The 12892-nt window shown below is 48.0% G+C and overlaps 1 protein-coding gene across 3 annotated transcripts in view; it reads left to right on the top strand.

The window, feature by feature from the left end:
• CTPS2 (CTP synthase 2) overlaps nucleotides 1-12892 on the top strand; it is a 110459-nt gene that overhangs the window by 81568 nt on the left and 15999 nt on the right. For all 3 annotated transcript variants that reach the window (XM_087726284.1, XM_087726282.1, XM_087726283.1), the window contains 2 exons: nucleotides 4865-4920; nucleotides 11143-11239. In XM_087726284.1, coding sequence (XP_087582410.1) covers nucleotides 4865-4920; nucleotides 11143-11239 — 153 coding nt within the window. The remainder of the gene's footprint in view (nucleotides 1-4864; nucleotides 4921-11142; nucleotides 11240-12892) is intronic.

Raw genomic sequence — 12892 nt, 5'->3', positions numbered from 1 at the left:
ATTGAAACGGGGAGGGGGAGGCATGGTATTTGGGAGGGGAAGTCTTAAGTATAAGAGTGATTGTTAAAAGGGAGTTTTCTTCTCAACATCGACTGCGCATGCTGGAGATAGTGAATATGCCCGCCAAGGCCAACTGTCCGGCATACCAACCTGATGATGCTTTTTGAAGATGGAACCCACATGACACCTGAGGGTTGTGCGGATTGGATTATGGGATGGGGTTACCAGGGGGAGGGAGTTGTGTCACATATTGATATTTATGATTATGCATGCTTTTGCCTCAGACCTTGTTTTGCTTAGCTGCTATCTACTCATAACCAGTAAAAGTACTCTTAATTCTGCAAAATGGAGTTAAGTGGTTTCTTTCTTGGTTGCTGAGGGAGGCTGGCTTGACATTAAGCAAGGTCTCAGTTTTGCACTCATCCCGGAGCTAGCACCTTCCGAGGGGAGTGTAAAAAACCCCAAACTTTCAAAAGAATATCCCGCCCAGGCAGCGACCAGGAAGACGACATGGGAGCTGCAGCATCCTCATGCCCTTTGGAAATGGAGTGAATGGCTGGACTAAATTTGGAAGAATGATCTGTCCGCCCCAGGTGGTCATTGGGAGTGGGACAGAAGTGTGACCCTGATGAAATTCCGGCTGGAGTTACCACAAGGCGATATTGGCGACCAGCAGCTGCTTGGCAGGATGCCAATAAGGAGAACCTTATGATGTCCCAGGCTATGAAACTCTTTGAAGACGCTTGGGAGAGGCAACGCCTACGTGAGAGCGTTCCTGAAAGAGAAGCTGATCTCTCAGAAACAGAGGAGAGAACTGCAGAGGCACTGTTCTGCCCAAGGGGGGGGCTGTGGCCAGACGGTGGAGCTGATCAGGATGGAGAAGCCCCGGCCCCAGCAGCAGCAACCGTGAGAGCCATTCCAAGAGGGGGAGCCCTCCCCCCCCCGCAGAAGCCGGATGGCTAAAGTTCCTCTGCTTGGTGTGAAATTTGGTGGGGAATCAAAAGACCTGGGATTTTTCCTGGTTCAGGTCTGGAATTTCATGCAACAGTTCAGAGAGGACCTCCCCACAGAAGAAGCCAAGGTAAGAGTTGTTACCATGGTGCTGGAGAACAAGGCAGCAGTTTGGATGGTTGCCCTGCATAATGATGACTTGCCCCTACTGAGAGACTATAATAGATTTATGGCCGCCCTGAGGAAACGCTTTGATGATCTGCTCACAGAGTGGAAGGCTAGAACCAGAATGAAAACCCTTACCCAGAGAAAGAGCCCAGTTGCTGACTATATACAAGAGTTTCGTAAGTTGTCTGTTTATATGCGGGGGTGGTCCGAAGAAACCCTGATGGACAGCTTCATGGATGGTTTAAACAAAGATATATACCAGAACCATGTAAACAGCCCCCCCCCCCAGCTTGCAACGCTGGAATGAATTGGCAGCGGGCCTAGCCAGAGGCAAGTACTGTGAAGACAGTTAGAAAGAACAGGCTACCCCTCCCAAACCCCCCCCCCCCAAGGAGCTCCAAAAGGAGGGAAAAGCTGGTCTGCAAGCAAGCCCCGGTCAATCACCTGTTTCCATTGAGGGAAGGAGGGGCATCGAGCAGCAAACTGCCGCACCAAAATGGGCCCAAAGCCCCCTGCCGGGGGGAGAGAAAACCAAATAAACAGCCTGGGAAGAGAAGGGATGCCGCCATGAAAGGGGTGGAGCCTTTTGCGCAATTCCCTCCCACTCCAGGAGAAGAGGAACCATCCTCCTCATCGGAGGAAAGTAAAACCGAATCTGACGACAGATGTCTGGTAAGTTCCCGATCACTAACCCGGGCTTCTGCAGAAGCTTCCCTCCGAAGCCCTCAGAGAGAGGAATGGCCAGTTGGAGAGGGGCTTTTGTCCTGCTCTGGGCTGTAATTGTGCAGGGCGTTCGTGTGCCTATGTTTTCCACAGCGTGGGGCCGCGGCCGGAAGATGAGGAACACAAGGGGACCAGTGGGGCCTCGTCCTTCTGAAGAGGATCTGTCCTCGAAGAGTTTTAGTTTAGTTTTAGTTTAGTTTTATTGCACATTTATAGGCCGCCCTTTTCCCTGAGGGGACTCAGGGCGGCTTACAATAAAAGGGGAAAGGGAGTGTAGGACAAATACAAAAAGAGATGTGAACAAAAGTAAATTAAACAGTAAAACACAACATTCACTCAACATTTGGGAGGGGCGAAAGTAAACTTATCCCCAGGCCTGACGGGCCAAGGTGGCGCAGTGGTTAAATGCAGCACTGCAGGCTACTGCTAGATCAGCAGGTCAGCGGTTCAAATCTCACCGGCTCAGGGTTGACTCAGCCTTCCATCCTTCCGAGGTGGGTAAAATGAGGACCCAGATTGTTGGGGGCAATATGCTGACTCTCTGTAAACCGCTTAGAGAGGCCTGAAAGGCCTATGAAGCGGTATATAAGTCTACTGCTATTGCTGCTATTGCTATTGCTATTGCTATTGCTAGCCAGTTCTTGAGGGCTGTGCGGAAGGCCTGGACGGTGGTGAGGGTACGAATCTCCACGGGGAGATTGTTCCATAGCGTCGGAGCCGCAACAGAGAAGGCTCTCCTCCGAGTAGTCGCCAGTTGGCACTGACTGGCGGATGGAATACGGAGGAGGCCAACTCTATGCGATTTGATGGGACGCAGGGAGGTAATTGGCAGAAGGCGGTCTCTCAGATAGCCAGATCCACTACCATGGAGCGCTTTATAGGTGGTGAGTAGGACCTTGAAGTGCACCCGGAGATCGACAGGTAGCCTGGGCAGATGTGGTGGCATTGGTCTTAGGATGTTCTGCGGAGCCCCCCCTCCCCAGGGAAAAATGCCATGGGGATGGCTTTTTAACCAAGTGACTGTCAGAGAGAAGAGGGCAGCGCGTGCCTCTGGGCTTGTGCAACAGCCGAATCCTCACCTCCTGTTCCTTCTTCGGCTGCTGCACAAACCCAAGTGGCGTGCACTGCTCTCTTCTCTCTGACAGACTCCTTGTTTCCAATGGAGGGGGTGGGGAATGCATGCATTTTCTCTCCCGCTGCATAGATTTCCCACCCCCTATTGGTAACGAGGCGGCTGTTGGCAGGGCAAGCCTGGTGCAGACAGGTGGGGCAAGTGAGCAGCGACTGGGTGGGCAGGGGAGTGAGCAAGGAAGCAGGCCATGGGAGGGAGCATTCTGGTACGCAGCCTCCGGAAGAACAGGTACCGGAAGACACCCTAAATTTGATGAACGGATACGCGCGTACCAGGGCATACCTCCTGAAACCCACCCCTGCTTGTAATGGGGTTGTTAGGTGGGACCCCGACTGCTTATACCCACATATTATGGTTGCCATGACATGAAGCTTGCCAAGGGCTCTTCACAATGGACCGTTTATGTCATGGCACCAATAACTTACATGCCTTCAACTTGGAGCACCAATATAATTTACACAAGGGTTAGGTGAACTTTGCTGGCAATGTGACTTTTTGTTTGGGGGGGGGGGGTGTTGTTTCAACCAAGGCATCATGATTTATATGTTATGGTGGTGTTTTTAATCTTTGTATGTTACCTATAGTCACTACAGAGTTGAGCAGCTCTATAAATAAACAAAAAAATAAATCAGGGTTGTTTTCCAGAGCAAAGCTTGCACAAATATTCATTTCATTTCATTTATTTGACATTTATAGGCCGCCCTTTTCTCAGCTTGAGAAAAAAATAGAGAGGAAGGACTGTTGTGCATAACTTTTATGTCTGCTATAGTAGCTACTATGTTGGGGAAATAAATACCAAGTGCAAAAATTAGAATTGATATGAGCTATTTTGCAACAGTTAATGGATGAGTCTGCCATATACTAGGAAGAGGTTGAAGCAAGCATGGAATCACTTTAAGTGAAAAGATGGTTATTGAGTCTGACTCCTATTTTCTGCTGTGACTAATAGTTTTTATAGAATGTTCTTTCTCCCCACCCCCATCGGACTTCCCATCCATATCACATTGCAGCTCCCTATATACGAGCAGCTGCCATAGGGGTATACTAATTATATAGGAGATTATTTTATTTATTAAACAAATTTATATGGCTATCCACTTACACATGGTGAATTCATTAGAGATATAGAATAGGGATCAATATTGCCATAAAAGTATCTGATTTGCCTTCTGGACTAGCACAAGGTCATGAAGAACTTACTAATACAATGCACTATTACATTGTATACTCTATAATAGAATATATTCTGTACAGTGTATATCCTTCATAGCTTTATAAAGAATGTATATTTTACTACCTCAAAATACTTCCTGAAAAGTGTCTCTCTTTATTCACCTACTGATACTGGAATCGATTTTCTATTTTTCTCAGCACAACTCACTTGAGCAGGGGTGTCAAACACAAGGCCACTATGTGGTTGGATCCAACCCGAGGGGCCATCCTGGAAAATCTAACAGGCCGTCCCACATCACTTCAGTCTGGCCTACCCAGTGTGAAGAGGGAACATGCCAGCAGTTTGGGGAGTGGCATCAAGCTGGCCATGCCCATTCGGCCACACCCAGTGAGTGGCATCATCCTTGATGCAGCACTCAATGAAATTGAGTTTGACACCCCTTCTCTTGAGGAATCCCTTTTTAACATACTGTATATGTTTCTCCCTTCATTTCATGACTTGTAATTGGAGTGTTGTCTTATCTTTGCCTTCCCTCTGGAGGGTGAGAGGAGAATAGACCCAAATAACTCAAATTCAAGGATATGAATCTTATGTATTGGATTGCTGAACAATGTTTGTGTACTCAAGCTTTTGGAGAATTGATTAGAAATTATTAGGATGCAAACAAACAATATTAGTAGCAGAGTATTTTTAAAAGCTTGTGATTTTTTTTAAAGGGAATCTTTATGGCAATGAAGCTTTTGTGGAAGAACGACATAGACATCGCTATGAGGTAAGTCAGTGGTCCCCAACCTTTTTATCGCCGCGGACCAGTCAGCCTTTGATAATTTTACCGTGGCCCACTGAGCGCGCGCAGGGGTGCGGAGGCATCTCTTCCCTGGAGCCTTTGCGCACGGCCCAGGAGCTACCATTATAACTTTCAGGCAGGCCTTCCATAAAAATAACATAGAGGTTAGTCTTTCTTCATCTTTTTTATGTCTATTAAATTTTAATAATTAAAACACTATCAGGATCTAAAGCAGGGGTGTCAAACTCGATATCATTGAGGACCATATCAGGATTGTGTTTGACCCTGTGGGGCTGGGTTGGGCGTGGTCAATTTGACATCACTCGTGTTGTGGCCCGAGTGCTCTGGTTCTCCAGGAAGAGGACGGACACCCCGAACGCCATCACCGCCAAGAGCTGCAATTTAGGCGGCAACATAATCCGGAGCAGCCCCATCGGCGGCTGCAGCAGCAGCAGCAGCAGCCGCCATCACCGCCACCTCGCTGGTCTCACACGTCCGCCCGGAGATCATGACATGACGCGGGGCGCTGACAGGGGAGGCCGGGTTGGTGGTGGTGGTGGTGGTTCGGGGAACAGCCTCTGCGGGAGACAAAAACGGCGGCCACAGACGAGCGAGGGGAAAGCACTGCGCCGGCGAGAGCTCGCGGGGAAGAGGGGGGGAGGAAACAACCACCTGGGCTTCTCACATTCCTCGCGGCGAAACCTCGCGACGGCACACCCCCACCAACCGCCTCTGAGAGAGGCTCAGTCCGGTGGCCCCGCTCCGCACACCGTCCCAGGCACGCACCCGGCCACCCCAGCCACCAATTTGCGTGCGCTGCTCAGCAACTGAACGCCCGGCCTTAATTCACGCCCCTTTAGCTTACCTCCCCTACCTCGCCGACCAGCCAGAATACTGATTGGACGACGTTGTCCCGTAGGCCTAGCGACTTTCCCTTAGGCCCCCGGCCGCTGCGCGGCCCGGTGCCAGGTACTCCACGGCCCGGCACCGGTCCCCGGACCGGGGGTTGGGGACCACTGAGGTAAGTGACATCTAATCTATTTTTTCTGGGTTTTAAAATGTTTTTTAAATTATCCATATTAAGATAATTACATGTATCACTTCATAGTATAATAGCATTAGGGATCATCTTGAGGCTGGCAATGGGATCCTTATTTGCTGGGAGAAGAGTCTAGACTGGGTCATGAGTTCATGCCCTTAATGGCAACCATAAGCTTGCAAATGGGTTGTTGCTATGATTCATGTAGCTGAGCCTATACTCAGGGCTTTGTTTTTACTTCAAAGCAAATAGACAGGAACTGAACATGGAATGTATTGCTATTGGCCCTTTGCCATTGTGAAACTGAAGACTCTCGGTATCCTAGAATTCTACAAATGGGAAGAACCATTTAGGATGGTGTGGTTTAGTCACCTTTTAGATTAGGAAGATTTCAAGAGGTGATTGGGGATTTCTCAGCAATTTAGTAGACAGTTCCAGTTCATACCATAGCATTAGACAAAATGCTGTGTGAGACCTTTCCCTTGTTTCCTGATAATCTATGGGGAGATTAAACAATTGCAAAATGACATTAAAATATGAATACAACTGAGCATTGGTTTATAAAGTAACATAACAATCAATTGATGATTATTAGTTAGAGAATGATGCAAATTTGAATGAATAAGAAAAATGGCTAAATCTATTGTAATACAAAACACTCTTAACTAACAATTTAAATATGCATTAAGGCTATTTTGAGGCAACCGTCTGATAAATTTTAAGCACTACTGTACATTCCATTTTTTTTAAACTATTAGTAAGATATAAAGACTGAATCACTCTGTTATTTGTTACCAAGAGCTTTTCTTAATTAGACTTATTAAAAATGATAAAGTCCTACCCAGGATTGGCAACATTGTATATTGTCACAAGCAGAGAAATATAAAAATGTCCTGTGTGCCCTGGATATTTATACAGTGATAGTGAAATGGTGAAAGGAGGTTAGCACAAATGTCTTTGCAATACAGGCAGTGGAGAACAACACGTTTGGTTGTTTCTCTATTCCTATAGTCATAGCGACATTACCTTTCTGGGTAATGAATCAGCCTTCAAAAATAGCTGAGTGTCAGTATAAAGGTCCCCCAGTTGCTAGATACTTTGAGGTAGGTTAATTATGTCAAGGACAGTCAGAGTACCAGAGATGGGTTCGGTCCGGTTCGGTCCGGTTCGGTCCAGTTCACCCAAATAGGTACCTTTCTGAACCGGTAGCAATGGCAGCCTGGTCACACTCCCGAATGGGTACAGTCCCCTGGCCGGGTAGAACCTGCGCAGTGTGGGGATCTTGATCGCCCAACTGCGTCTCTTCGGGAAGACAGCAGAGAAGCCCAGCGGCCAGCCAGGTGTGTACCCACCTCCGGGTCAGGGCTGCCCCATTTCTGGGAAGGCAAGGGGCACGCATTGGAGCTCGGCAAGGGGGACAATACCAGGTGCCGAGCTCAGCTGAAAGAGAGTGGCTCACATGTGCTGCGATGGTGGCTTGGTGTCCCTGGCTCAGCGCAGGTGGCAACCAAACTTGGGGTCCTGCAGCCAGAGATCTGTGGTGCTGGGCGGTTCAGTGCACGAGGCCAGTAAAGGTAGCAGGCCACATGGTGACTGCGGTATATATAGGGCTCTCAGAGGAGGGCAAATCAGCAAGCCAGCAAGCCAGTGAGAGGTGGCCAGGTAGGCAGGTGGGGCAAGCATGGTGTGGATGGGCGGGGTGAGAGAGAGAGAACGATTGAAGACCAGGCTCACAGCGGGAGCGAGTGGGGACAGGCCAGGGGACTGTACCCATTCGGGAGTGTGACCAGGCTGCCATTGCTACCAGTTCAGAAAGGTATCTATTTGGGTAAACTGGACCGAACCGGACCGAACCGGACCGAACCCATCTCTGGTACTCTGACTGTCCTTGACATAATTAACCTACCTCAAAGTATCTAGCAACTGGGGGACCTTTATGCTGACACTCAGCTATTTTTGAAGGCTGATTCATTACCCAGAAAGGTAATGTCGCTATGACTATAGGAATAGAGAAACAACCAAACGTGTTGTTCTCCACTGCCTGTATTGCAAAGACATTTGTGCTAACCTCCTTTCACCATTTCACTATCACTGTATAAATATCCAGGGCACTGCCATATGGTGCAAGCAGGGGGGAGACGCACCAGGCATATGATGCCGATGCCACTTGCACTCTGCTCAGCTTCCTGCTGCAGCTGGTACAGCAGGTCAAGTGCTGCCCACTGCTACCCAGCTACCACGAGTGCCTCTGTTGGGCCAGCACCCCTCAGCTGCTGGAAGCGGCTACGTGCAAGGACTGGAAGAGGTAAGAGGCCCCCTGTCCCAGGACGGGCTTGCTGCCTTGGCCAGCCCTAGTGGAGTCCCTGCACTGCCCTTCCCCAAGTGAGGGGATGCCCGAGGAAATGAGGTCCAGTTGCAGCCCTGCCAACTCCTGGCTGGCCTTCTTGGGCACATTGGAACAGAGGCTAGGTGTCCCTCTACCTCTTGGATCTGATGGGTGCTTTGTATCACATATGCAGCCATTGAGACTGTTTGGCTGCCTGGGATTCCAGATGAACCCTGGGCTGGCATCCCTGTCTCTTTCCTCTGAGAGCCATCTGGGGGCTGTGCCCTTCCCTCGCTGTCCACGCGGAGCCTCTGCTAGTCCCCTGGTAACCTTCCAAGGAGCTTGACCAAAGTTTCTCTCACTGAGGCACCAGGACTCTTGACGCCGGGATGGAGTCCTTCAGGCACTTAGCTTGGCCACTTAACTCCAGTCCCACCCTCCTCCTCAGCGAGTGGCATGCCCAGCAAAAGTTCAGCTGGGCTCCTCGAGAGACGGAGTTTGCAGGAGGCCGATCTAGGGGCTGGCTGGTTGTAGCACAAACGTTCATTCTCAGCTTTTTGATTCCTAGCTGCAATGGGCAGCAAACCTAGGTTCACCCCCTTGATCCAGCAACTGGAAAAGTGGGCAGAGAGAAATGCCAAGGTACGTGTGGGTCGGAGGCGAGGGAAGGAATTCAAACTTCATCCTCCTGCTGTGGCACGGGGCTTTGGGCAAAGGTTTGAGGGAAGGGCCCTGGCGCCCTCACACTCCCTCCCTCCCTCCCTCCCTCCCTAGTGTAGTTTGATGCAGGCAGAAGCTCACATTGCCTTTTGTAAGGCCACTATCAGTGAACCTGGGCACCGGTGAGGACTGGCTTTTTGCCTAGCTTTATCCAGCTGTTGGGGAGGAATGGACTGGGGCCTGGGGAGAAAGTCATTCTCCCTCCCCCGACAGCTGGACAAAGCTATGCAAAAAGCCAGCCCTTGCCAGCACCCAGATTCACTGACAGTGGCCTTAGAAAAGGCAATGTGAGCTTCTGCCTGCAATCAAGGTAGACTGAGGAGGGGGGAGCATGAGCGAGCACTGAGGAGACCACAGGAGGAGGGAAGCCAGGCAAAGGGAATGCTGTAGCACACACACTTTCCCTCAGCCTCCTTCTTTCAGAAGACTCTGATCGGCTCTCCTCCAGCTTCTCCGCCTCTCCTCTCACCCCAGCCTGCCAGCAGGAGGTGAGTGGGTGAACTTTATTGTGTTCCATGCATTTCCCACCTGAACAGCATGCTGCATTTGCAATGGGGGAAGTGTTTGGGGAAGGCAGCGGGGAAATGGGTGGTGGTGGCAGAGGAGCTGCTTTCAAGCCATTGGTTTTTGCGGGGTGGAGAATCTCCCCTCCCCGCCCAATCATGCAGGCAGAGGCACGCTTCCCATTTTGGTACCCCCATTGAGTTGGCCCCACCCACCCAGTCACATGACCATCAAGCCATGTCCACAAAACAAGCCACACCCACAGAACTGGTAGTAAAAAAATTTGAAACCCACCACTGCAGAGTACCTGTTGGATTCACTGGCAATAAAAGTTAGGGTTCTGTCAACTTGATCTTCTGTATCTGCTATATACTGCTTAATGGGTGTTTTGGTCTGATCATATCCCATGCTGAGTAGAAAACGTGGAGAGAAGCCCAATGATGAGATTTTAATTTTGCAATTTGCCTACCGAGTAAATAGACTAGTAGAAGATGCTGTTAATATGGCACTGCACTAAATATTACAGCATCCTGAATCTACAAGGAGCTATGCAAGGGTCCTTTTTGTAGACTTCAGCTTCTTCTCACTAAACTGATTCAGCTAACTATGTATGACTACACTTGTAAGTGGATCTGTTGTGGCTCAACAGCAGCCAGCTGAGCTGTTGCTGGAATCTGACGATGAACACTATGGGACTTCCCTGGAGGCTGAGGAAAACTTTGGGGGGGGGGGGTGTTCGGAGTCTGAGTAGGGACTAGAGAGGCCTATTGGCCACCAGATGGCATCTGAGTCAGGGAGCAATGAAGAAGAACAGAGGGAGGGTGTCCCTGATGTACATATGCGTAGGGCTGAGAGGAGGAGGGAGCAGCTTTGGAAAAAGGCTAACAGAAGGAAATAGGAACAGGTGGCTACTGATTGGCCCCACCCGGAGAGCTTATAGGTGGGGCAATGGGAGGGGAATTTTGCAGGAAACAACAGTTTACTAATCCAGACGTAGTGAAAGATTGGGAGAATTTCATGAGTTCAAGCCTTGTTTTCATAGAGATAATTTTCTGGGGTCCTAGCCAAGGGGTTGTTTATCTCCTTCCTTAGTTGTGGCAGACAGCCAAGTCTGCATCAGTATATATTAGAGGCTTGGGACAGAACAGGATCATAAGCTATCTAACAGATAGGAAGCAGCAGGCGAAATCACATCAGATACCTGTACAATTAGCACAGGTGCCTCGCTGGTCTGTGTGCCCTCCCCATTACTCTATTCTCTGTACCAGGGCTGTCAAACTCCCGCCCCATGGGCAAGATGCGTGATGTGTTGGCCACGGCCACGCCCAGTTTAGCAAAGGGGGGGGAAGTCCTGATACATCACGTGACACCGCCGTGACAACTGTTTGATACCCCTGCTCTATATCAAAGACTGCATCTCAAAAGAGCCCTCTGTTAAATTATTGAAGTTTGCAGATGATACAACAGCGATCTCATTCGAGATGACGCATCTGCATAGAGACAGGAAGTCTGCCAAGGCGGCTTCTAGTCGGGGCATACATTTTCACCAGTATCACAGTACTGAGAACTTTTGGAGCAGTACATTTATCTTTTACCTCTTTGCTTTCCCCTATTCCAGGTAAATCCTGAATTGATTCACTTCTTTGAAGATAAAGGCTTGAAGTTTGTTGGGCATGACACAGAAGGAAAGAGAATGGAGATCATTGAACTGGATGGTAAAAACTTTGGCTTCTGGCAACACCTTGCATATGAAAGATGATGTGCAATTAATGTTACTATAAATACATGGAGAAATGGAGAATCTATAAGAGTCAATGCTAACATTTGTTAGATCTTGAAATTTTAGAGATGCTATTGGTTGCCACATTAAAAATAGAACTATTAAGGAGACCTAGCATGAGCTTTCTGTGAAAATAAAGATGTACATTTATCTAACTACACTGTGTTTACAAGTAGTAGGCAAGTTATAGTTTGGAGGATTATTTTTGTTATTGAACAAGTAGAGTGCTCTCGGCGAATCCAAAATGTTAATAAACCTCAAACCTGAATATTTAAGAAAGTAAAAGTGAGTTTATGGCTTTCTTAGGATAATATCTATGTGTGCACAATTATTGGGCCACTATTAGTGTGCAGAATTATTATGCAGCTAAATGGGAAATGAAAATTTCCCCATCTCAGTCGTTTGTTGCAGATGTTAAGAATAATAAACAACTCAAAATGCACAAATAAACATTTCTGACAGTTCAAAAAAGAAATCAGTGACCAATATAGCTATCTTTCTTTTCAATAATAGTCATAAGTCTTCCATTCATGGAGTCTGTCAGTTTCTTGATCAGTTGACAATCAACTTTTTGTGCAGCAACAACCACAGCTTCCCAGACACTGTTCAGAGCTGTGTACTGTTTTCCTTCACCATAAATCTTCCATTTAAGAAGAGCCCACAATTTCTCAATAGGGTTTAGATCAGGTGAGGAAGGGGGCCGTGTCATTATTCTTTCATCTTTAAGGCTCTTACTGGCTAGCCACACAGTGGAGTAGTTCGATGCATGTGATGGATCATTGTCCTGCATAAAATCATTGTCTTCTTAAAAGATGGAGACTTTTTCCTGTACCACTGTTTGAAGAAAGTGTCTTCTAAAAACAGGCAGTAGGTTTGGGAGTTAATCTTGAGTCGTCATCTTCAACCTGAAAAGATCCAACTACCTCATCTTCAATAATACTAGCTCACACCAGTATCCCACCTCCAACTTGCTGGCATCTGAGTCGAAGTGGAGCTCTGTGCCCTTTACTGAACCAGCCATGGGCCCATTCATCTGGTCTTTCAAGAGTCACTCTCATCTCATTAGTCCATAAAACCTTTGAAAAATCTGTCTTCAGATATTTATTGGCCCAATCTTGTTATTTCAACATGTGTCTTGTTCAATGGTGATAGGATTTCAGCCTTCCTTAACAATAGCAATAGCACTTAGACTTATATATTGCTTCACAATGCTTTACAGCCCTCTCTAAGCAGTTTACAGAGTCAGCATATTGCCCACAACAATCTGGGTCCTCATTTTACTGACCTCGGAAGGTTGGAAGGCTGAGTCAACCTTGAGGTTGGTGAGATTCGATCTGCAAAACTGCTGGCAGCCAGTGATCAGCAGAAGTAGCCTGCAATACTGCACTCTAACCACTGCACCATTGTGGCTCTGTACTTTGGCCATGTTTCTGAGCGCTAAACACCTTGTACTTCTGGGCACTCAAGGTAGTTTGCAGTTCTGAAATATGACAGTATTGGAGGATAGTGGGTTCCTGTTACCCTCATGTTTGACTCTTCCCAAATCTTTGGCAGTTAAGGTGTGTCTTTTTTTCTAAACATGTTTCTT

The sequence above is a fragment of the Thamnophis sirtalis genome, unplaced genomic scaffold, assembly GCF_051295495.1.
Source record: "Thamnophis sirtalis isolate CommonGarterSnake01/CBP01778 unplaced genomic scaffold, rThaSir2_p1.2 scaffold_12, whole genome shotgun sequence".
NCBI classification, from domain to species: Eukaryota; Metazoa; Chordata; class Lepidosauria; order Squamata; family Natricidae; genus Thamnophis; species Thamnophis sirtalis.
This window is presented reverse-complemented; position numbering and strand designations above follow the sequence as displayed.